Source organism: Hyperolius riggenbachi, chromosome 1 (assembly GCF_040937935.1).
Source record: "Hyperolius riggenbachi isolate aHypRig1 chromosome 1, aHypRig1.pri, whole genome shotgun sequence".
Lineage (NCBI taxonomy): Eukaryota > Metazoa > Chordata > Amphibia > Anura > Hyperoliidae > Hyperolius > Hyperolius riggenbachi.
In genome coordinates, this window is record NC_090646.1 from 18,958,445 (window position 1) to 18,984,560 (window position 26,116).

General features: G+C 43.0%; 1 protein-coding gene across 1 annotated transcript in view; it reads right to left on the minus strand.

The window, feature by feature from the left end:
• Positions 1-1,940: 1,940 nt before the first annotated feature.
• LOC137509457 (vomeronasal type-2 receptor 26-like) overlaps positions 1,941-26,116 on the minus strand; it is a 33,809-nt gene continuing 9,633 nt past the window's right edge. The window contains exons 3-4 of the mRNA XM_068233868.1: positions 7,878-8,001; positions 1,941-2,848 (exon numbers count right to left, since the gene is read on the minus strand). Of these exons, the coding sequence (XP_068089969.1) occupies positions 1,941-2,848; positions 7,878-8,001 (1,032 nt within the window). The remainder of the gene's footprint in view (positions 2,849-7,877; positions 8,002-26,116) is intronic.

Here is a 26,116-nt window from a genome sequence, read left to right on the forward strand (position 1 = left end):
AATGCTAGAGAGTAAGCGTAGTCAGGATCAGACCGTAGTCGTAACAGTGACAGAGGTAACAATGGTACAGAGTCGTAAGGCAATCTCGTAATCAAATAACAGGCAGGGTCAGCACTAAGGTCAGATGTCAGTCTAGTCAGAAGGATCAGGCAATAGAGTAGTCTAGGCGGGCCGAGTCGGTACACGTGTAATCAGATGGCAGCGGTACAAAAGGATAAGGCTAGAGCAAAGTCAGGAGGCAGGCGAGTAGTCGGTACACAGAAATATATACAATCAGCTGTTATAGAATAATATTACAAAAAATATACGAAAATAACAAAGACTGACTAACTAGAGTACATATATATTGTGCATCTACACAATCTATGAATGTAGCTCAAATCACTAGCTAGACCTAGAACTACGGAACTGATTAGTATCAAGGCCAGCGAGTGAATGACTCACCTGGCCTAATATACCTGAGAGAGATAATCGCACCAGCCCACAGGAGGACGGTCCTAACATCAGACATGCCTCCTTAGTTTGTAAGAGCCACTCTGGCTCGCGCGCGTGCGTCTGCGTATACTGTGAGTCACCACCGGAGAGACGCCGGAAATGCTGCCCGAAGCTGATGGCACTGGAGATCTCCTGTGCGAGCGAGTCCCGCTGGAGACGCCGCGGGAGATGTCGCGGGACCCGCCGGAATGAGGTAAGATCATTACAGATATATTCTTTTGCTTGTATCATTGTGGTGTTTTATATATTCATTTTTGCCATTTGGTTAGTTCTTTCGTGGTACCTGTTTTTGCTTCAGGTGGCACCCCCTGGATTAATGATTGTCTAGATGATCCCTGATTTTTATTGTCAATTTATGAAATTCAGGCATCTGTTCATTCTCTTTTCACACCTTGGGTCTCTCTAGTTACTATTTCTATGCCTCTAGTCACTGGTCATTTATTTCACCGTGGATTTATCTATCTTTGTGGGGATCTTTTATGCTATCCTTCTTTGTTTATATCATTTGACGTGGTAGTAATATTTTGTATTTTATACTTGCTAGATAAACTTTGAATGTGTAAAGGCCTGAAGAAGAGTCATTTCAACGCAAAACTAGTCGACATTGTTGCCTTTAACGTGTATTTTCTACCTGTTTTGAATGAAATATGTCTATAGATGAATTTTCGGGCTAGAGAATTTTGTATACTTTTTGCAATTTTTTGAATATTAAAAGGAAGAAAGTTAAATTTCAGGTTTGATGGTTTCCTGTTGTATATATTTTGATTTGATTTGTTGCTGATTTTTATTATTTGTGTGCGTCAGTCCCCATCCAGTCTCCACTTCCAAATTCTCTGATTAACCTATGACCACCGAGTCTTGTGACTGGCCAAAACATCATTACTCTTGATACTCGGTATTCGGCAGAATCCCGCTTTCCTCAGTACAATAAGGATTCTCTGATTGGTCCAATACTTCCGGGTCTTGTTACTGGTCTAAAAATTCAGAGTCTCAGTTATGCAATATTCCGCAGGATTCTGATTTTTCTCACTACAATTTTCACTGACAATTTCCAATCTGTGATCAGAAGCTCATCTGTATCAAGCACATCACCTGTTTCTTTGTGGTTTCTGCTACACAACTCAAAGTACAGATTGCGCTTTGTGTACCAGAACTTTGTCATTTTTGCATGTGTGTCTTCATGTCTCACACCCCCATCATGTCATCTGATATTTAATATGCACTAATTAGGTGTTGAACACACTACTAATGTCTGTCTACCGTACAACAAATGAACATATAAGGTTAGACTACAGTAAAATTTGCATTAAATTTTAAGTGCAACAAGAGTAAAACAATATATGGGGAAAGCTTACCTATTCATCATTCAGAATGTATTTTATTTACTAATTTACACATGTAATTTTGTTTTACAAAGTCATCAACACCTATACAGCACTATATGATTATTTTTTCCTGTCTCTAAGCAAACCTATTTTTGTATTGAGGTCAGTTCTAAACAGAATGATGTAACATTTTGGGAAAAAAACACAGCCAAGGAGTCCAGCACTGGATGCCATAATGGCAAAAACCTGCACAGCCACCATGTATTTCCCTCTGGTGCTGAGATAGGCCGGGATCATGGCAATCCAGACACTGCAGAACACCAGCATGCTGAACGTGATGTATTTGGCTTCATTAAAGCTGTCCGGTAATGTCCTGGCTAAGAAAGCTATAATGTAACTAATGGCAGCTAGAATCCCCATATATCCCAGAACAGTGTAGAACCCAATTACTGACCCTTCATTACATTGAACTATGATCTTTTCCTGATAAGAGTGAGTATCTCTCTCCACAAAGGGGGGAGATACAGACAACCAAGTGACACAGATAATTACTTGGACCAACAAGCAGACACATACTATAGAATGAGATAATTTTGTTCCAATCCATTTCTTCCAGAAACTCCCTGGCTTGCTGGCTCTGAAAGCAATACAGACCATGATACTTTTAGCCAGTAGTGAAGAGACAGCTGCTGAGAAGATGACACCAAAAGATGTCACACGTAGCCTGCAGGTTACATCTACTGGAGGACCAAGGAACAAGAAGACACAGAGGAAGCTCAGCATGATGGACACCAGGAGAACATAGCTCAGGTTCCTGTTATTAGCTTTAACAATAGGGGTGTCTAAGTAGTAAACAAACATCCCGAGTATTAAAGCAGCCAGAAGGCAACAGAGGATGGAGACAGATGAAAATACTGCAGTAATTGTATCATCCGTGTAGGAGAGAAACTCCACAAATTTTGGAACACAGCGATCCTTCTTCTCATTTGGCCATTCTTCATCAGGACATTTCATGCAGTTCTCACTGTCTGCAGGCAGAGGAAATAATAATAATAACAATAATGATAATAATAATAATACTGTAATGATAATAATATAATTATTTATCAACATATCAGAAGAAAAAAAATAAATCAGTCTTAAAGTAAATATGAATGGTAGTCTGGCACTTTTGACATTAGCGGCTGTGTATTGAGTTATTTTGAAGGGACACTGACTATGTTACATTGTTTTAAAGTGTTATATGAGTATGAGAGTGATGGAGGCTAAATTACAATGTTTTAAAAGTAATTTCAGCTCTGTCTTCTGACGGCACTGAAGTTACTCACTGTGCACAGCTATAGCTGTAATTCCTTTTATGGTCTATGGTGGCGCTGGTTGCATCCAAGTCTCCTGCACTGGATTGCGAGTGTTCGGTGTTATATCTTCAGTGTTGTTCCATGAAAAGCTATGATAAAAAATACTCACAAAAATTTAAGAGGAGTACTTATTTTTGTGAGATACTATAATCTTGGAACCTGCATACTTGGTTCCATGGTAGTCTTAGTGTAGTCAAAATTCTCCAGAGCCAAAAGGTGGCAGTACGGCATAAAATTGATAAAACTTTTAAAACATGGGGAGGCAGTGGTGGACTTACCTCCTCCAAGTAGACACAAAAATGTAATAATGTTTAAAACATAGAAAATGTATTAATACACTCCAAGGTTCTTTGCAACGTGTTTCGCAGATATGACCCTGCTTCATCAGGCAATGGGGTAGGAGTATATGGCTGTGGGTCAGAGACAATAGACTTAGAACCAGCACATGCACACATGGTTACAGTAGTTTACAATGAAAACAGTATACCGTATTTTTTGGAATATAAGACGCTCCAGAATATAAGACGGACCTAGGTTTAGAGGGCAAAAATCAGGGGAAAAAAATATATACACAAACCTGGTGCGTCCATGTTCTAGGAGCATCTTATACATGTCCTCCCCCATTGTCCTCCTATCTTCACTATGTGTCCCCCTTCTGGCCCCCTGTGTGGTCCTCCAGTCCCCCTGTGTCTACTCTGCCCTCCTGTGTGGTCCTGTCCTCCTGACCCTATGTGTCCCCTCCTCTCCTGTGTGTGTGTGTCCCCTTCAGCCCATCTGTGTGGTCCCCCAGTCCCTATGTCCCCTCCTATGTCTGTCTGTGTCCCCTCCTGCTCCCCTATGTGTGTTTCTGTGCCCCATTTAGCCCCTATGTTGTCTTCCTCTCTGTGTCTGTTCTAGCCCTCCCATGTCTCCGCTCCAGCCCCCTCCCAGCATGTCTCCACTCCAGCCCCCTTTCCCCTCCCTCCCTGCATGTCTTCACTCCAGCCCCCTCACCCCCCCTCCCCTCCCTGTATGTCTCTGTTCCAGCCCGCTCCCCCCACATGTCTCTGCTCCCTCGGGTAATAATAAATGCGGAGCGACTCACCTTCCTAAGGATTCCAGCGCTGGGAGGTCCTCTCCGTGTCCATCTTGTCAGTGCTACACCTGTAAAGAAAATCATTAGTGGCAGAGCGGCTCACCTTCCTCCAGTGGCGACGATCTGCAGTCTGCTCCACCTGACGGCTCATGTTAATGACTCATTGAGTCATGAGGAATGACTCATTGAGTCATGGGGAATGACTCATTGAATCATTAACATGAGCCATCACAAGGGGGAGTAGCGCTGACAAGATGGACGCGTAGAGGACCTCCCAGCGCTGGAATCCATAGGGAGGTGAGTTGCTCTGCAGTTATTGTTACCGGGGGAGCGGGGGCCGACAGACCACACAGGGGGACAAGGCAGGGAGTCCCCGACATAGCGGCGGGTCGGCGGTACGTATCGGCGGGCGTTTTTAAGTCGGAGATTCCCTGCCTTTGGAATATAAAACGCAGGGACTTTTTCTCCCCATTTTTGGGGGAGAAAAAGTGCGTTTTATATTCCGAAAAATACAGTATATAGAGTGCGGTACAACAAGGTATGAAGTAATAAATAAATAGCTATATCTAACACAAATTAATAAAACAGCAATAAATGACTAGAAGAGTGAAAATGCCAACACTTTTCTCGCACCAATCTTTGCAAAATTAATGTAAAACTCGATTTTTGAGCTAAAATTCAATGAAAATATGTTTTGATATTCGTGTTTTACGCAGTACAATATTGTTTTTTTTTTGTTTTTTTTTTTGGGGGGGGGGGGGGGGGGTAAAAATTATCCTATTAAATGCAGCTAATCTATATTTTTACAGCGAAAACATGAAAAATGGAAAACAATAATTTTTACCGCAACTATTTCTCTGCAAAAACGTGACAACTATATTTTACCGCAAAAAATCACAGATAAAAAAAACATATTTTCAGTGAATTTTCGCTTGAAAATCGAGTTTTACATTATTTTAGCGAAGATTGGTGCGAGAAGAGTGCTGCCATTTTCACTCATCACTGCTTCTAGTCATTGATTGCTGTTTTATTCATTTGTGTTAGATATAGCTATTCATTTATGACTTCACACCTTGTTGTACTGCACTCTATATATTTTTTTCTCATTGTAAATTACTGTAACCATGTGTGCATGTGCTGCTTCTAAGTCTATTGTCTCTGACCCACAGCCATACACTGTATTTTCTGCCATATAAGATGCTCCAGAATATAAGACGCACCTAGGCTTAGAGGGCACAAACAAGGGGAAACAAATATAAACTAAACCTGCGTCCATATTCCAGGAGTGTCTTGTACATGTTATCCCCCAAATGGTGTCCTCCTGTGTCCTCATGTGTCCTCCTATGTCCCCTCATGTTTCCCCCATGTCTCCCCCCTGCCATCTCCTGTTTCTCTTATGCCTCCTCCTGTCTTCCCATGCCTCCTCCTGTCTCCCCCATGCCCCTCCTGTCTCCCCATGCCCCCTCCTGTCTCCCCCATGCCTTCTCCTGTCTCTTCATGCCTCCTCCTATCTCCCCATGCCTCCTCCTGTCTCCCCAATGCCTCCTTCTGTCTCCTCATGCCTCCTTCTGTCTCCTCATGCCTCCTCCTGTCTCCCCATGCCTCCTCCTATCTCCCCCATGCCTCCTCCTGTCTCCCCATGCCTCCTCCAGTCTTCCCCATGCCTCCTCCTTTCTCCCCTATGCCTCCTCCTGTCTCCCCCATGCCTCCTCCTTTCTCCCCATGCCCCCTCCTGTCTCCCCCATGCCTCCTCCTATCTCCCCCATGCCTCCTCCTGTCTCCCCATGCCTCCTCCTGTCTCCCCCAAGCCTCCTCCTGTCTCCCCCATGCCTCCTCCTGTCTCCCCATGCCCCCTCCTGTCTCCCCCATGCCTCCTCCTATCTCCCCCATGCCTCCTCCTGTCTCCCCATGCCTCCTCCTGTCTCCCCAAGCCTCCTCCTGTCTCCCCATGCCTCCTCCGATCTCCCCATGCCTCCTCCTGTCTCCCCCATGCCTCCTCCTGTCTCCCCCATGCCTCCTCCTATCTCCCCCATGCCCCCTCTTGTCCCCAATCCCCATGCCTCTTCCTCTCTCCTCATGCCTCCTTCTGTCCTCCCATGCCTCTTCCTCTCTCCCCATGCCTCTTCCTCTGTCCCCATGCCTCCTCCTCTATCCCCATGACTCTTTCCCCATGCTTTTTCCACTCTCCCGGATGCCTCCTTCTATCTACTTAATGTGTCCCCATTGTGGCTGTTCCCCACCCCCCCCCCCACACTTGTCTCTCCTCCCTCCTTCTTGAGTCTCCAGGCCCCCCCTCATGTGAGCAGCGGCTTACCTCACCAACATGCCCACGGAGACTGAAGACATCCTTCTCCATGCGACTTCCTCTAGTGCCGGCTTCTAATGACGCATCATTATTTATCAGCTGGCACTAGAGGAAGCCACACAGGGAATCCGGTTGTCTTCAATCTCTGCGGGCATGTTGGTGAGGTAAGCCACTGCCACTCTGGCACGGGTGGCCCCGGAGACTCACAGCGGGCACAAAGGCAGGGAATCCCCGATGTCGGTGGTTTGTATTGGCAGCCATTCAAAAGTCAGGGATTCCCTGCCTTTGCCATATAAAAGATAGGGACTTTTTCTACCCATTTTTTGGGGAGAAAAAGTGTGTCTTATACGGCAGAAAATACGGTTCTCCTACACGATTTCCTGATGAAGCAGGGTCTTACCTGTGAAACGCATTGCAAAGAACCTTGGAGTGTATTAATACATTTTCTATGTTTTAAACGTTAATACATTTTTGTGTCTACTTGGAGGAGGTAAGTCCACCACTGCCTCCCCATGTTTTAAAAGTTTTATCTATTTTTACTCTTTTGGCGCTTCTGTTCACCCTGTACTTTTTGGAGTGATACTTTGAGTTTCTGGACATTCCATACATTTAAATAGAATGGAAGATCGGGGAGAGATCAGTCACTTCAGTCATAGTGATACCTATGAAACAGAATCCTGAGTTTCCCACACTCAGGTCAGAAACCGGCAGCCATCCAGTGCTTAAGAGACAACGAGTGACAACCACCACCAAAACATAAGCTGGGGTCAGGTGCTGTCTTTTGCAAAAGGGGTTATATTTGTGCCTTTTCTCCTATACCCCTGATGATGGAACCAGGCTTAAACTGGTTGGGCAAGAGAACTGGCTATTTGATGACTTCATTCTGACGACTGCACTGAACACTCTTGTATGTGTTTGATGCAAGTTTATTCACCCGGCTCCAATTTGCATGGACCCACAAAGTGTTTTCATCCAATTTGTATTGTTTAAAGCTTATGCCCATTTGTGAAAGACAGCACCTGACCCCAGCTTACGTTTTGGCGGTGGTGGCCACCCGTTGTCTCTTGAGCACCGGGTAGATGCAGGTTGCTGTCCTGAGTAAGAAACTCAGGACTGAGAAACTTTTGTTGGCACTGAGGATTGCTTTACATTAACGTTGTTCTACTACAGATTGGAAACCTCTTGCTAATAAAATAAAAAAAAAACACTTATACTGATTATATATAGATAAATTGGTAATTTATAATTTTTTTTAGGGAAATGTAGTTAAATGTTAGATTAATTATGTTGCTGAACTCAGCAGCAGCTGCATACTATACCGTAGGTGTTGGAGATCTCCCCCTCTGCACAGGAGACACACTCATAGCAGCATTTGTGGATTGAGGATCCAGGTTTTTTCCGGCTTCCGGGCAAACAGGGTGCTGAGCATCGAGACACCGGGATCTGAAAATAATGCAAATAGTGAAATCTACAAAGAGGTCATTTACTAATGCTTATACTATTTCATGTTTCATGTTTACTGAAGCTAATATTAAAAACAACCATGTCAAAGTTTGCAGTTTTATACAGGTGAAACTCGATAAAATTAGAATATCATGCAAAAGTCAGTTTATTTAAGTAATTCAGCTTAAAAGTTGAAACTAATACTGGAAATAGGAACACTTTGCAGATGTTTTGGATAGGGATGGTCAGACATGCTTATTTCTGATTGAAATATCTCACTTTTAATGTAATGAGTCATGTACATTAAATTTATTAGTTTCACATTTTAAAGGACTTCCGAGGCCAAATGTTAAAAAAGTGAAATACCTGGCTCGCTTTTGTAGGCACGGAGGACGCCGTCAGCGCCCTCAGTGCCATTCTGCTGGGTCCCCGCTGCTCAAAAGCCCCCGGGCCGCACCCGACCCCACGGCCTGGGTCAGGCTCTCCTGCCTGCACTAATATGGCCGCCGGAGCTGGCCGCGGCTGCGCAGTCCGCATAGCCGCGAGTGCGGCTGCGCAGCTCTAGGGCCAACCCCCCGATCCACGCAACAAGAAACAGTCTGTAGCGTGGATCGGGGGGCTGGCCCTAGAGCTGCGCAGCCGCACTCGCGGCTATGCGGACTGCGCAGCCATATTAGTGCAAACAGGAGAGCCCGACCCAAGTCGGGGGGTCGGGAGCGGCCCGGGGGGGCTATTGAGCGGCGGGGACCCGGCCGAATGGCACGGAGGGCGCGGACGGCATCCTCCGTGCCTACAAAAACGAACCAGGTATTTCACTTTTTTTAACATTTGACCTCGGAAGTCCTTTAAGTTAAATGACTGAAATAAATGGACTTTTGCGTGATATTTTAATTTATCAAGTTTCACCTGTGCCTGGTACATGTTTACTGTTTCTAGTAGTCTTTACATAAACAATGTTGGCATTCTGGTAAGAAGCTTCTCTCACATGTTAATACCCCTATAGATGGCCACCAGATTGACCATCAGATAGATCCCTCTAAGATCAAATCTGATCATGGATTTATTGCCTGCCCACACACAGTACACAGATATTCAATTGATTCCAGCTCAAAGTTTATTTAAATTTTGTGGAGCTGCCGCCTGTGTCTGCCCCTATTGGTGTTCCCCCAGGCAGCAAAGCTCTCACCTGTCCCACTGGTGTATGTCCTCCCAAATCTGGTGGTTCATGTTTCCTCCTCACTGTGTCCTCTTCTCTTTCTGGTCGAGTGACACAAGCTACAGTTAAAATAATAGAGGTTCCAGGGTGTATGCTGTCAGACCTCTAGTGTTTGAACCCTGCAGTTTGAATTTGACTGCAGTGTGGGACCTTCCATGGTAAATGCAGATGTCCATCTTGCTTGAAGACCCTCTGGTGAGATGTCCATCCTCTTCAAGCTTTTCACCTCAGATGATTTCCTGCTACCAGCCCATTTTTGTTTCATTGACTATGGATTTGAAGCTGGGTTATGCAACTTTCAAGCTTGGTATTATTAGCCATAGTGTGACATTCAGGTAAGTTCCAGTAAACTGTGTCAGTCTCCTGCAAGTTCCAGTAAAACCTGTAGACACAGTCATGGCCAGCATTGGTAAACCAATTAAACAAACAGCTTAATGGACCACTATTGTGAAAAATGTAAAATTTTAAGTACATGTGAATTCATACAGTTAAGAAGTATTTTTCTTTTAGAGTAAAATGAGTCGTAAAATACATTTTTTCCTATGTTGCTGTCACTTACAGTGGCTAGTATAAATCTGACATAACTGACAGGTTTTGAACTAGTCCATGTGCTCATGGGGGGTTATCAAGGTTTTTATTGATTTTCAAAAGCACTTAGTGAATGGTAGTTGCTCCGTTCAACTACCAACAATTGTGCAGTGAGCATGGGGGCTGGACAGTATATTTGTATAAATCCTTTTCAGGGAGAGTCTTTATAATGATTAAAAACCATGCTGAGATTTCCTCATAAAGAGATGCACTGATCCAAAACTTGTCGGTTCTGTTAGATTTCTACTACCTAATGTAAGTGACAGCAACATAGGAGATAAGTCATTTATGGCTTTATGGCATGACTTATGTCTATGACTTTACTAAGGAAAAAACATACTTCTTATGTGTGTGCCTTTACATGTATTTTAAATGTTTACATTTTTCACGATCGTGTTCCTTTAAGGAATATGGACCTCTCTCCAAAGAATATTCAAGCAAGATTCAAAACTGCAATCAACATGACAAGGTGCCAGGCAAGTAGTGTATCCACACAGGTTCATGTGCAAGTTCAGTTTCCTACTGTGGTTGTCTGTAGGAGTTGGTAAATAGAATTAAGGGGGATCCCACTGGCGCATTCAGCAGGGGATTACCAATGCCTGGAATATCCCCTTGAGACTCCTGTACCTTAAAAAAAATCCCATCATTTTAGTGGCAGAAGCTGAAATCCAGCATTCTCCTCCCTCCTCCTGTCCGTCCTGTGAGTGAGCGCTGCCAGTACCTCTCTTCAGCTTGCTCAGAAAGTGAGAGAGGCAGCCGCAGCTCTGTACTAGCTCCATCTGCATACAGATTGCAGCCAGCTGCCAGAAGCCGTAGTGTCCTGACCCCAACAGGACGGTGACCTGGCTATCTCTCCACAGTTCTCATTAGTCTCCCAGGCAGCACACAATTAGTGCAGGACAGCCACTGGAACATCACAGACTGCTCTGCAGGAGGGGAGACCACACTCTACACAAGTGACCCACAGCCAGTGTGTCAGGAGCAGCCAGCAAGTGAGTCCAGGCAGCTAGCAAATGGCTGCTTTATGAATAAAAATATAAACAGTATATACATTTTTTTTCTTTCAAACTGAAATGTGTGAGTGCAAATGGTTTCCTCCCCTGTGCTATGAAACTCCTAATGGCATATTCACATGATGGGTTTGATTCACTAAACCGCGATAACTCAAATATCACACCGTATCAAAAATATCACACCGTATGAAAGATATCACACCTTGTCAAAAATATCACACCTTATCAAAGATATCACACCTTATCAAAGATATCACACCGTATCAGAGATATCACACCGTATCAGAGATATCACACCTTATGAAAAGATATCACACCTTATCAAAAATATCACACCTTATCAAAGATATCACACCTTATTAAAAATATTACACCGTATCAAAGATATCACACCGTATCAAAGATATTACACCTTATCAAAGATATCACCCCTTATCAAATATATTACACCTTATCAAATATATCACACCTTATCAAAGATATCACACCGTATCAGAGATATCACACCTTATGAAAAGATATCACACCTTATCAAAGATATCACACCGTATCAGAGATATCACACCTTATGAAAAGATATCACACCTTATCAAATATATCACACCTTATCAAATATATCACACCCAGGGCCGGCCTTAGGTTTCACAGCGCCCTGAGCGAAGCCTGATTTTGGTGCCCCCATCCTCTTTGCATACACCCACACACAGGCCCATATGCAATTTTCTCCTGGGAAAGTCTGAATAGATAATATAGGGGTGGATGAATAGGGAGAAAGGGATGGACAGACAGACAGGTATATATACATAGAGAGAGCAAGAAAGACACAGATAGGGATGAATGGATGGAGAGAGAGAGAGGGACACAGATAGGGATGAATGGATGGAGAGAGAGAGAGAGAGAGAGAGAGAGAGAGAGAGAGAGACACAGATATGGATGAATGGATGGAGAGAGAGAGAGAGAGAGAGAGAGAGAGACACAGATAGGGATGAATGGATGGAGAGAGAGAGAGAGAGGGACACAGATAGGGATGGATGGATGGAGAGAGAGAGGGACAGATAGGGATGGATGGATGGATGGAGAGAGGGACAGATAGGGATGGATGGATGGAGAGAGAGAGAGAGGGACAGATAGGGATGGATGGAGAGAGAGAGGGATGGATGGACGGAGAGAGAGAGGGACAGATGGGGATGGATGGATGGACAGAGAGGGACAGATGGGGATGGATGGATGGACAGAGAGGGACAGATAGGGATGGATGGATGGATGGATGGAGAGAGAGGGACAGATAGGGATGGATGGAGAGAGAGGGACAGATAGGGATGGATGGAGAGAGAGAGGGACAGATAGGGATGGATGGAGAGAGAGAGAGCTAGACAGATAGATAGGGATGGATGGAGGGGAGGGAGAGAGAGATAGACAGATAGATAGGAATGGGTGGAGGGGAGAGAGAGACAGATAGGGATGGATGATGGATAGAGGTGGGAGAGAAAGACTGGGCACTCTGGGGGAGCTGGGGCGGTGTGCTACTGCACACACAGACCTGTGGGCTGCATCAAAATAACTTCCCCTCACTCGTGGCTCCCTCCATCCCTGGCACTCACTGTCAGCCCTGTGTTAGTTCAGCGGTGGGTGGCCCAGCAGCAGTGATGATAGAGCGAGTGAAGCCTGTATACTTCAAATACAGGAAGTGCTCATTCAGGAAAGCACTTCCTGTATTTTAGATACACAGCGCCACCACTGGGCTCCCTCTGTCATCACTGCTGCCGGGTAGCCCACGGCTGAACTAACACAGGGCTGAGAGTGAGTGCCGGGGATGGGATGGGAGGGAGACGCGGGGAATAGAAAGCCCTGCGCATGTGCGCCCTTGGCTGGTGGGCGCCCTGAGCGACCGCTCCGGTCGCTCAGGTCAAAGGCCGGCCGTGATCACACCTTATCAAAGATATCACACCTTATCACACCGTATCAGAGATATCACACCTTATGAAAAGATATCACACCGTATCAGAGATATCACACCTTATGAAAAGATATCACACCATATCAGAGATATCACACCTTATCAAAGATATCACACCTTATCAAATATATCACACCTTATCAAAGATATCACACCTTATCACACCATATAAGAGATATCACACCTTATGAAAAGATATCACACCATATCAGAAATATCACACCTTATCAAAAATATCACACCTTATCAAAGATATCACACCTTATCAAAAATATCACACCGTATCAAAGATATCACACCGTATCAAAGATATCACACCTTATCAAATATATCACACCTTATCAAATATATCACACCTTATCAAATATATCACACCTTATCAAAGATATCACACCGTATCAGAGATATCACACCTTATGAAAAGATATCACACCTTATCAAAGATATCACACCGTATCAGAGATATCACACCTTATAAAAAAGATATCACACCTTATCAAATATATCACACCTTATCAAATATATCACACCTTATCAAAGATATCACACCTTATCACACCGTATCAGAGATATCACACCTTATGAAAAGATATCACACCGTATCAGAGATATCACACCTTATGAAAAGATATCACACCATATCAGAGATATCACACCTTATCAAAGATATCACACCTTATCAAATATATCACACCTTATCAAAGATATCACACCTTATCACACCGTATCAGAGATATCACACCTTATGAAAAGATATCACACCGTATCAGAGATATCACACCTTATCAAAAAGATCACACCTTATCAAAGATATCACACCTTATCAAAAATATCACACCGTATCAAAGATATCACACCGTATCAAAGATATCACACCTTATCAAATATATCACACCTTATCAAAGATATCACACCTTATCAAATATATCACACCTTATCAAAGATATCACACCTTATCAAAGATATCACACCGTATCAGAGATATCACACCTTATCAAAGATATCACACCTTGTCAAATATATCACACCTTGTCAAATATATCACACCTTGTCAAATATATCACACCGTATCAAAGATACCACACCTTATCAAATATATCACTCCTTATCAAAGATATCACACCTTATCAAAGATATCACACCTTATAAAAAATATCACACCTTATCACACCGTATCAGAGATATCACACCTTATGAAAAGATATCACACCGTATCAGAGATATCACACCTTATGAAAAGATATCACACCATATCAGAGATATCACACCTTATCAAAGATATCACACCTTATCAAATATATCACACCTTATCAAAGATATCACACCTTATCACACCGTATCAGAGATATCACACCTTATGAAAAGATATCACACCATATCAGAAATATCCCACCTTATCAAAAATATCACACCTTATCAAAAATATCACACCGTATCAAAGATATCACACCGTATCAAAGATATCACACCTTATCAAATATATCACACCTTATCAAAGATATCACACCTTATCAAATATATCACACCTTATCAAAGATATCACACCGTATCAGAGATATCACACCTTATGAAAAGATATCACACCTTATCAAAGGTATCACACCGTATCAGAGATATCACACCTTATGAAAAGATATCACACCTTATCAAATATATCACACCTTATCAAATATATCACACCTTATCAAAGATATTACACCTTATCAAAGATATCACACCGTATCAGAGATATCACACCTTATCAAAGATATCACACCTTGTCAAATATATCACACCTTGTCAAATATATCACACCTTGTCAAATATATCACACCGTATCAAAGATACCACACCTTATCAAATATATCACTCCTTATCAAAGATATCACTCCTTATCAAAGATATTACACCTTATAAAAAATATCACACCTTAACAAAGTTAGCACGCCTTATCAGAGTAGCATAGCGAGCGCTACGAACCCACAGGGGCTGAGGGCAGGACGAGTGTCATTGTCAATTAGCAGGCATACGTTTGTAGCACTCGCTATGCTACTCTGATAAGGCATGTTAACTTTGATAAGGTGTGATATCTTTGATAAGAGCAAGAAGTTTTAAATCAGGATGATACCATTTATTGGCTAGCTAAAAAGAATAAGAATAAGCAAGCTTTCGGCCTTGCAGCCTTCATCGGGCTTCAATCCTGTTTGCTTGCAGGCTCAGGCTGATGGTACAGACAGTTTTATACATGCAACATCAAAAGGGGATACATAGATTTTTTTCAAGCATAAATACTTCATTAAGATGCCTTAAGTGAAACAGAACATCTAAATGGAGTGAGAGGTTGTTAGCTGAGATAAGAATCCTTGGTCTTGATTCACTACCGGCACTAAGCTGGTTAGTGTGCCTTATCACTTAGTGGGCACAAACTACAGCGCTAACCTTATATGAGGTTAGTGTGCCTTATCTGAACTTAGTGCCCCTTAAGTAGCTTTGTGCACACTAAAAGATGCACAAAGCTACATCGCACACTGCACCTTCGCATCACGTTGCACCGTGCGCAAAGATCGGCGCATTACGCTGTGCGCGGCGCAGTGCGCAATGTAGCTTTGTGCATCTTTTAGTGTGCACAAAGCTACTTAAGGGGCGCTAAGTTCAGATAAGGCACACTAACCTCAGATAAGGCACACTAACCTCAGATAAGGCACACTAACCTCAGATAAGGCACACTAACCTCAGATAAGACACACTAACCGGCTTAGTGCCGGAAAACTCTTTTTTTACTCCGGTGCTAAGTGAATCAAGCCCCTTGTCAAAGAGGCATCGTAAATCCTGAGTTCACAAGTTTAGTTATATAGGCTGAGAAAGAGTTTTGGCATTAATTACCATCAGCCTCATACCAACATAAAAAGTTTTCAAGCCTTTGTCCACCGCTTTGAACCAATTTATACATTTTGTTTCTGCTAATAATCGAACATTTGATGTTTTGAACCCTCCAGGGCAGTGACACGAGTATCATACATGCTAGTGACCAGGCCATTTTTTTTACAATTCAGTGCCCTGCAGCTTTAACAGTTCAGTGCAGAGCCATACAACTTAGCACACAAATGAATCTGCTCCGCTTTTGTTGCCACCAACAGAGCTTTCTGTTGGTGGCATATGGATGCTGCTGCCACTGACAGGTTTTTTTAATTTTTTTTTTTTATAAAAATTATTATTTTTCTTTTATTCAGTGATCACCTGTTATAGGCATCAGCCTATGAGAGGGTATTGCATTGTGGGCCACTCGAGGGGACAGCTTTGTCACTAAGCTGTCCCCTAAAAGGGCCCATACACTCAGACGATTTTTGGCTGATCGATTGATTGGTCGATTGCAAATCAATTGACCAATCGATCGATTTGCGGCCGATTTCGATCGATTTCAAACGATCTGGCAAAAAAAATGCCATCAGATCGATTTTCAATAGATTTCAAACTGAAAGCTATTGGAAATCTGTTCCTTGTAAAAAATGTTCCTAAACACATCAGATAGATAAGAAATCTATCTGATAATCTATCTGCTGCTAATCTATAGAGATGTAGCGAACTGTTCGCCGGCGAACGGTTCCAGGCGAACTTTGGGGGTTCGCGTTCGCCTGCAACAGGCGAACTTTTGCGGAAGTTCGATTAGCCTCATAATGCTCTATTTTAGCAAAACTTTGAACCTCTACATCACAGTCAGCAAGCACATTATTGCCAAACACACTGTGCTGCTGATGGGCCTGCCCTCCTCCTCCAAGCAAGGTCCTTATGCCATTTCACTCACTTGTCTGCCTACACTAATTAGTTAAGGGACAGCTGCTCTCCTCCTCCCTTCTGCCCTTCTACCTATTCCTATTCTACCTATGCTCAATGCAATAGAAACATTAGGTTGCCAGGGAATTATGCTATTTCAAAAACCAGTTTATATCATACCATGGCTGGGAATCAAACCCAGATCTCACTGTGTGGTGGGCAAGCACAGTAACCGCTGTACCACATCAGTAGTAACTGAAGCTGGCCTAAAATTTACCATTTATGCTCAATGCAATAGAAACATTAGGTTGCTTAAAGGGAACCTTAACTGAGAGTGATATGGATGTTTCCTGTAAACAATACCAGTTGCCTGGCAGTCCAGCTGATCTTTGTGACTGCAATAGTGGCTGAATCACACCCTGAAACAAGCATGCAGCTAATCCAGTCTGACTTCAGTCAGAGCACCTGATCTGCATGCTTGTTCAGGGGCTGTGGCTAAAAGTATTAGAGACACAGGATCAGCAGGCGATTCAGGCAACTGGTATTATTTTAAAAGGAAAAATCCATATCCTTCTCCGTTTAGGTTCCCTTTAAGGATTTGTAGCATAAAAGCCAACTCACATTGGCTGGGATTTGAACCTGGGTCTCACTGTGTGGTGGGCAAGCACTCTAACCACTGTACCACATCAGTAATAATTGAAGCTGGCCTAGCATTTACTATTTATGCTCAATGCAATAGAAACATTAGGTTGCTTAAGTAGGCAAGTCTTCCTAACACTGCTACTGCCTATAGAGCATGCCCTAGTGGCTGCAGCTCTGGTGCTATGAGTCCGCCAGGAGAAAAGCATGATATAAATGTTATTTGTCTTGTCTACTTTTTCTCTTGTATTGAGCATAAATGGTAAATGCTAGGCCAGCTTCAGTTAGTTCTGTTGTGGTACAGCAGTTAGTGTGCTTGCCTACCACACAGTGAGACCCAGGTTCAAATCCCAGCCAATGTGAGTTGGCTTTTATGCTACAAATCCTTAAAGGGAACCTAAACGGAGAAGGATATGGATTTTTCCTTTTAAAATAATACCAGTTGCCTGAATCGCCTGCTGATCCTGTGTCTCTAATACTTTAGCCACAGCCCCTGAACAAGCATGCAGATCAGGTGCTCTGACTGAAGTCAGACTGGATTAGCTGCATGCTTGTTTCAGGGTGTGATTCAGCCACTATTGCAGTCACAAAGATCAGCTGGACTGCCAGGCAACTGGTATTGTTTACAGGAAACATCCATATCACTCTCAGTTAAGGTTCCCTTTAAGCAACCTAATGTTTCTATTGCATTGAGCATAAATGGTAAATTTTAGGCCAGCTTCAGTTACTACTGATGTGGTACAGTGGTTACTGTGCTTGCCCACCATACAGTGACATCTGGGTTCAATTCCCAGCCATGGTATGATATAAACTGGTTTTTGAAATAGCATAATTCCCTGGCAGATGAGACCCTCCTCCCTCCGGTAGGAGGGAGGAGGGAATAGGCAGAAGGGTAGAAGGGAGGAGGGAGGAGACCCACAAGAGGCTAATTAAAATCTCCCTAGCAGAGTGTGTAGCAGCTGTCCCTTAACTAATTAGTGTAGGCAGACAACTGAGTCAAATGGTATAAGGACCTTGCTTGGAGAAGGGAGGGTGGGTCCTCCAGCAGTGATGTGTATTTCACTCAATCAAGTGTGCCTCCAGGTATTAGAGCTCTTGAAACATGTTTTCTATCATTTTTCCAGCCGGTAGAAATTTTCAAAGTTCGCCTCCCCATTGAAGTCTATTGTGGTTCGCGAACTTTTTCGTGAACCGAACCTTTCGCGGAGGTTCGCGAACGCAGTTCGCTAACCTAAAATCAGAGGTTCACAACATCTCTACTAATCTAACGAGTGTATGGCCACCTTTACAGTGCTGCGCATAGATCGCAGCACTGTATAAAGTAAAAGAAACAAGTTTATTGTCTTTTAACAGCCTGCTTGCCATGATCTCCAATCAGAGCTCCGTAACTAAAGCGGGAATGCGTGCACAACCACACGTGCGATCACCGCTAATCTCGCCCCAGGACTGGGCTCAATTCTACGTTAGGCGGTCCTGGGGGAGCCACTCTGCAGCCACAATTCTGCGTTTGGCGGTCGCAGAGTGGGTAAGCCAGCCATACAATCGGGTGGAAAAGATTTCATGAATAATTTGGAAATACCCAAAAAACATTTGATGCAATGCATGATTAAGGCTGTATTCACAGTAGAACATTGTGGTTTGATGCAACGTTAAAGTCACAACGTGTCTGTGTTAGGAGGTAACGCACTGCAAGCAGTGAGTTACCACAACGCAACATTTTTTAACGCAACTTTAACGTTGCACTGTGAACGCCCCATAGGATTAGCATTGCAGTGCGGTAAGCTGCGTTACAAGACTTTATAACATGCGACCATAACGTCCCACTGTGAATGTGACCTTAAAGGAATACTTAAGTCAAAATGAAAAAAATGACTTTTACTCACCTGGGGCATCCCTCAGCCCCCCGAAGCTGGATGGTGCCCTCGCAGCCCCGCTCCGATCATCCTGTCCCCGCCGGCGGCTACTTCCGGGTTCGGCGACAGCCGCCTACAGGCTGGGAACGCGGCTGATTTTCCGCGTTCCCAGCCGCTATATCACCCTCTATGCTGCTATAGCGTATATATATACTTAAGTATTCCTTTAATCATATGCAATAATAATAGTGCATAATTTAGCACTAAATTTACTCAAAATGTTTCTCTGTTAAATGTTTGTGACTCATGAGACAAAGTAAAGGCAGCAAATGTTTCAAAGATTACAGGTATATAAAATACTAGCTGATGGCCCGGCGTTGCCCGGGTATGTATTTGGCTGGTGTTGGCTGTACCCAATTTTCCTAACCCTAACACACAATTACTCAATTACCTAGTTTGTGAGATCTGCTGTCTTTGGCATCAATAATTTGCATTGAAATGAAATAAATATGATTGGTTGTAGCTCCACCCCCTTTTCTGAATTTCAACCCCAGTCACCCAATGACCAACTGTACCAGGTTTGAGGCTTGTGCCATTAACAGCACAAGAATGGCAGCAATTAAATATTCCCCTTGAAAATCAATAGGTGAATTGTAATTGGCTTTAGTAGGCTCCACCCACTTTTCTGAATATTAATCCCAGTTACCCAGTGACCAACTGTGCAAAGTTTGAGAACCCTACCATTAACAGTGTAAGAATGGCTGCAGTTTACATTTTCCCAGTGAAATTTTTATTTGTCTCTGCCCACTGATAACCTGGCGTTGCCCGGGTATGTATTTGGCTGGTGTTGGCTGCGCCCACTTTTTCGAACCCTAACACACAATTAGTCAATTACTCAATGACCAAGTTCCAAAGAGCTTTGCGGTCTGTAGCATCAAGAATTTGCATTGAAACGAAAAAAAAATCTGATTGTCTGTTTGTGGCTCCACCCCCTTTTCTGAATTTGAACCCCAGTCACCCAATAACACACTGTGCCAGGTTTAAGGATTGTGCCTTTAACAGTGCAAGAATGGCAGCAATGAAAAATTCCCCTTAAAAATCAATCCTACTAATATTATAAACTAGCTTGTCGCCCGGCTTTGCCCGGGTATGTAATTGGCTAGTGTTACCTCTGCCCACTTTTTCTAATCCTAACACACAATTACTCAATGATGACCTAGTTTGTGAGCTTTGCGGTCTTTGGCATCAATAATTGGCATTGAAATGAAATACATCTAATTGGCTGTGGCTCCACTCCTTTGAAAATCAATAGGTGAATTTTGATTAGCTTTTGTAGGCTCCACCCACTTTTCTGAATATTAATCTTAGTCACCCAGTGACCAACTGTGCAAAGTTTAAGAAACCTGCCATTGACAGTGTAAGAAAAACAAAAGTTTGCTTTCTTAAAACAGAAAGAATTTGTGATAATTCAGGTTGGAGTGAGCTTGAGATGTCTGCCAGTGCATCACTGCTGAATATATGCAAATTAACCATTGTTACCCTTAGAAGCTAAACACACCTTCAGAACTGCTGGAATGTAATGATGTGTCAGTTTGTTAATTTGTACAGAGCCATAATAATCCAACATGCATACAGACTGTTTTGGATTGTTTGATCCTCATCAGTGCATGGCATGGATTAATTTGGCTCTATGCAGTAGGGCTTTTAACACCGAGAGGTACAGACTAACCAGCCAGCTCATGGTGACCCAGAACTCATTGGAGTGTGTAAGGGACTACAATGGTCCTAAAAGCTCCCTTACTAAGATGTTAAGAAAAACAAACGTTTGCTTTCTTAAAACAGAAAGAATTTGCGATAATTCAGGTTGGAGTGAGCTTGAGATGTCTCCCAGTGCATCACTGCTGAATATATGCAAATTAACCATTCTACCCTTAGAAGCTAAACACACCTCCAGTGTAACAGTGTAAGAATGGCTGCTGTTTACATTTTCCAGTGAAATTTGTATTTGTCTCCGCCCCCTTTTTGGCTATGCGAAAAAAAAAGTATCCTATACTTTATTCCAGGTAATGTACTATGCGTGTGCCAAATTTCAGTTTACATTCTAGCAGTGAAATTTGTATTTTTCTTCACCCACTGATGTCCTAATGTTTCCCGAGTATGTATTTGGCTGCTGTTGGCTGTGGCCACTTTTTCTAGCCCTAACACACAATTGTCAATAGTCAATGACCAAGTTTGTGAGATTTGTGGTCTTTGGCATGAGTAATTTTCATTGAAATGATACACATCTGATTTGCTGTTTGTGGGCCCACCCATTTTCTAAATATTTAACCTCAGTCACCCAATGATCAACTGTACCAGGTTAGGCCCGGTTCACATTAGCGGTGGCTATCCGGAATCGCCGTGCCGGAGCCGCACCGCATGCGGAACAGACGAAACGGACGCACGGCATAGCAATGTAAGTCTATGCCACCGTTCACATGCGTCCGTTTCGTCCGGACCGGAGCCGGACCGGATCCGGACTCCGGCGTCCGTTCCAACATGCGCTATTTTTTGGTCCGGCTCCTCCGGCAGCCGTATCCGGGGCGGAGCCGGACTGCACCATCCGGCCAATACAAATCAATGAGAACCGGATAGCGCACAACACACTGGCTAAAAATCCGGATGTTCTACCCCACTTCCTATGAGGATTGTTGCGGCGATATTGGATCGGGGACACATGGGCAAGCATTTTGGAGTGGAGCAGCACAAGCTGGAGATGTTGGCAGCATGTTGGAGGTGGAGGTGAGTGCTAAACAGCGGAGGGCCTGATTCCACAGGTCCCCCTTCTGCTGACCTCCCAGACCCCAACATTTTTTTTGTTTTTTACGTAACTTTTGCCAAACGGATCCGGATCGCATCCTGATGAACACCTGATGCAACCTGACCGGATCCAATTCCGATCCGGATCCGGTCCGGATCCGGTCAGGTCATCCGGTCCGTTTGGCAGACAACCGCAAGTGTGAACGGGGCATTAGAGGCTTGTGCCATTAACAGTGCAAAAATGGCAGCAATTAAATATTTGCCTTGAAAATCAATAGGTGAATTGTGATTGTTTTTGTTTTCTGAATATTAATCCCAGTCACCCAGTGACCAACTGTGCAAAGTGTTAGAACCCTACAATTAATAGTGTAAGAATGGCTGCAGTTTACATTTTCCCAGTGAAATTTGTGTTTGTCTCCGCCCACTGATGACTTGGCATTGCCCAGGTATGTATTTGGCTGGTGTTGGCTCCGCCCACTTTTTCTAACCCTAACACAAAATTACTTAACGACCAAGTTTGTGAGCTTTGCGGTCTTTGGCATCAATAATTTGCATTGAAATAAAATAAATCTGATTGGCTGTGGCTCCACCCCTTTTCTGAATTTGAACCCGAATCACCCAATGGCCAACTGTACCAGGTACAGGTGATTAACAGTGCAAGAATGGCATCAATTAAATTTTCCCCTTAAAGATTAATAGGTGGATTTTGATTGGCTTTTGTAGGCTCCACCCACTTTTCTGAATATTAATCTCAGTCACCCAGTGACCAACTGTGCAAAGTTTGATAACCCTACCATTAATAGTGTAAGAATTGCTGCAGTTTACATTTTCTCAGTGAAATTTGTATTTGTCTCCACCTACTGATGTCCCGTCATTGCCCGATTATGTATTTGGCTGGTGTTGGCTGCGCCCACTTTTCCTAACACTAACCGTAACACACAATTACTCAATGACCAAATTTGTTAGCTTTGTGGTCTTTGGCATCAATAACCTGCATTAAAATGAAACAAATCAGATTGGCTGTTTGGGGCTCCACCCCCTTATATAAATTTAAACCCCAGTCACGCAATGATCACCTGTACCAGGTTTGAGGCTTGTGCCATTAACAGTGCAAGAATGGAAGCAATTAAATACTCCCCTGAAAAATCAATAGGTAATTTTTGATTGCCTTTTGTAGGCTCCACCCACTTTTCTGAATATTAACCCCAGTCACCCAAGTAACCAACTGTGCAAAGTTTGAGAACCCTACTATTAACAGTGTAAGAATGGCTGCTGTTTACATTTTCACAGTAAAATTTGTATTTGTCTCCGCCCACTTATGACCCTGCGTTGCCCGCTTATGTATTTGGCTGGTGTTGGCTGTGCCCACTTTCCTAACCCTAACACACAATAAATCAATTACTCAATTACCAAGTTTGTGAGCTTTGCGGTGTTTGGCAACAATAATTTGCATTGGAATGAAACAAATCTGATTGGCTATTTGTGGCTCCATCCCCTTTCTCAAATCAAACCCCAGTCACCCAATGATCAACTGTACCAGGTTTGAGGCTTGTGCCATTAACAGTGCAAGGATGGCAGGTTTGAGGCTTGTGCCATTAATAGTGCAAGAATGGCAGAAATATTCCCCTTGAAAATCAACCAACTGTGCAAAGTTTGAGAACCCTGCCATTAACAGTGTAAGAAAAACAAAAGTTTGCTTTCTTAAAACAGAAATAATTTGCGATAATTCAGGTTGGAGTGAGCTTAAAATGTCTCCCAGTGCATCACTGTTGAATAAATGTAAATTAACCATTGTTACCTTTAAAAGCTAAACCCACCTCCAGAACTGCTGGAATGCAATGATGTGTCAGCTTGTTAATTTGTTACAGAGCCATAATAATCCAACAGGCATCTAGACTGTTTTGGATTGTGTGATTTTCATCAGTGCATGGCATGGATTAATTTGGCTCTATGCAGCAGGGCTTGTAACACCGAGAGGTACAGACTAACCAGCCAGCTCATGGTGACCCAGAACTCATTGGAGTGTGTAAGGGACTACAATGGTCCTAAAAGCCCCCTTACTAAGATGTTAAGAAAAACAAAAGTTTGCTTTCTTAAAACAGAAACAATTTGCGATAATTCAGGTTGGAGTGAGCTTGAGATGTCTCCCAGGCACCACTGCTGAATATATGCAAATTAACAATTCTACCCTTAGAAGCTAAACACACCTCCAGTGTAACAGTGTAAGAATGGCTGCAGTTTACATTTTCCAGTGAAATTTGTATTTGTCTCTTTTTGGTTATGAGAATAAAAAGTATCCTATACTTTATTCCAGGTAATGTACTATGTGTGTGCCAAATTTCATTCAAATCCGTTCAGCCGTTTTTGCGTGATCGAGTAACAAACATCCAAACATCCAAACATCCGAACTTTCCCACTTATTATATTAGTAGGATGGCAAAGTTCAGATGTTTGCATGTTTGAATGTTTGTTACTCGATCACGCAAAAATGGCTGAACGGATTTGAATGAAATTTGGCACACACATAGTACATTACCTGGAATAAAGTATAGGATACTTTTTATTCCCATAACCAAAAAGTGGACGGAAACCAATACACATTTCATTGGGAAAATGTAAATTGCAGCCATTCTTATACTGTTAATGGTAGGGTTATCAAACTTTGCACAGTTGGTCGTTGGGTGACTGGGATTAATATTCAGAAAAGTGGGTGGAGCCTACAAAAGCCAAACAAAATTCACCTATTAATTTTCAAGGGGAATATGTAATTGCTGCCATTCTTGCACTGTTAATGGCACAAGCCTCAAACCTGGTACAGTTGGTCATTGGGTGACTGAGGGTTCAAATTCAGAAAGAGGGGTGGAGACACAAACAGCCAATCAGATTTGTTTCATTTCAATGCAAAATAGTGATGCCAAAGACCGCAAATCTCACAAACTTGGTCATTGAGTAATTGTGTGTTAGGGTTAAAAAAGTGGCCACAGCCAACACCAGCCAAATACATACCTGGGCAATGCCAGGTCATCAGTGGGTGGAGACAAATACAAATTTCAATGGGAAAATGTAAACTGCAGCCATTCTTATACTGTTAATAGCAGGGTTTTCAAACTTTGCACAGCTGGTCACTGGGTGAATGGAATTAATATTCACAAAAGCCAATCAAAATTCACCCATTGATTTTCAAGGGGAATATGTAATTGCTGCCATTCTTGCACTGTTAATGGCACAAGCTTTAAACCTAGTACAGTTGGTCATTGGGTGACTGGGGTTTAAATTCAGAAAAGGGGTGAAGCCACACACAGCCAGTCTGATTTTCTTAATTTTAATGCAAATTATTGATGCTAAAGACTGCAAAGCTCACAAACTTGGACATTGAGTAATTGAGTAATTGTGTGTTAGGGTTAGAAAAAGTGGGCGCAGCCAGCACCAGACATATACATAACCGGACAATGCTGGGACATCAGTGAGCGGATACAAATACAAATTTCACAGGGCAAATGTAAACTGCAGCAATTCTTACGCTGTTTATGTTTGGGTTTTCAAACTTTGCACAGTTGGTCATTGGGAGACTGGCATTCAAATTCAGAAAAGGGGGTGGAGCCACAAACCGCTAATCAGATCTGTTTCATTTCAATGCAAATTATTGATGCCAAAGACCTCAAAGCTCACAAACTTGGTCATTGATTAATTGTGTGTTATGGTTAGAAAAAGTGCGTGCTGCCAACACCAGTCAAATACATACCCGGGTAATGCCAGGACATTAGTATGCGGAGACAAATTTAAATTTCACTAGGAAAATGTAAACTGCAGTTATTCTTACACTGTTGATGGTAGGGTTCTCAAACTTTGCACAGTTGGTCACTGGGTGACTGGGATTAATATTAGAAAAGTGGGTGGGGCCTACACAAGAAAATCAAAATTCACCTATTGATTTTCTAGGGTAATATTTCATTGCTGCCATTCTTGCACTGTTAATGGCACAAGCCTCAAACCTGGTACAGTTGGTCTTTGGGTGACTTAGGTTTCAAATTCAGAAAAGGGGGTGGAACCACAGCCAATCAGATTTATTTCATTCCAGTGCAAATTATTGATGCCAAAGACCGCAAAGCTCACAAACTAGGTCATTGAGTAATAGAGTAATTGTGTTAGGGTTAGAAAAAGTGGGCAGAGCCAACACTAGCCAAATATATACCCGGGCAATGCCGGGCCACCAGCTAGTATTAAATAATCCCAGTCACCAAGTGACCAACTCTGCACAGTTCGAGAACTCTGCCATTAACAGTGTAAGAATGGCTGCAGT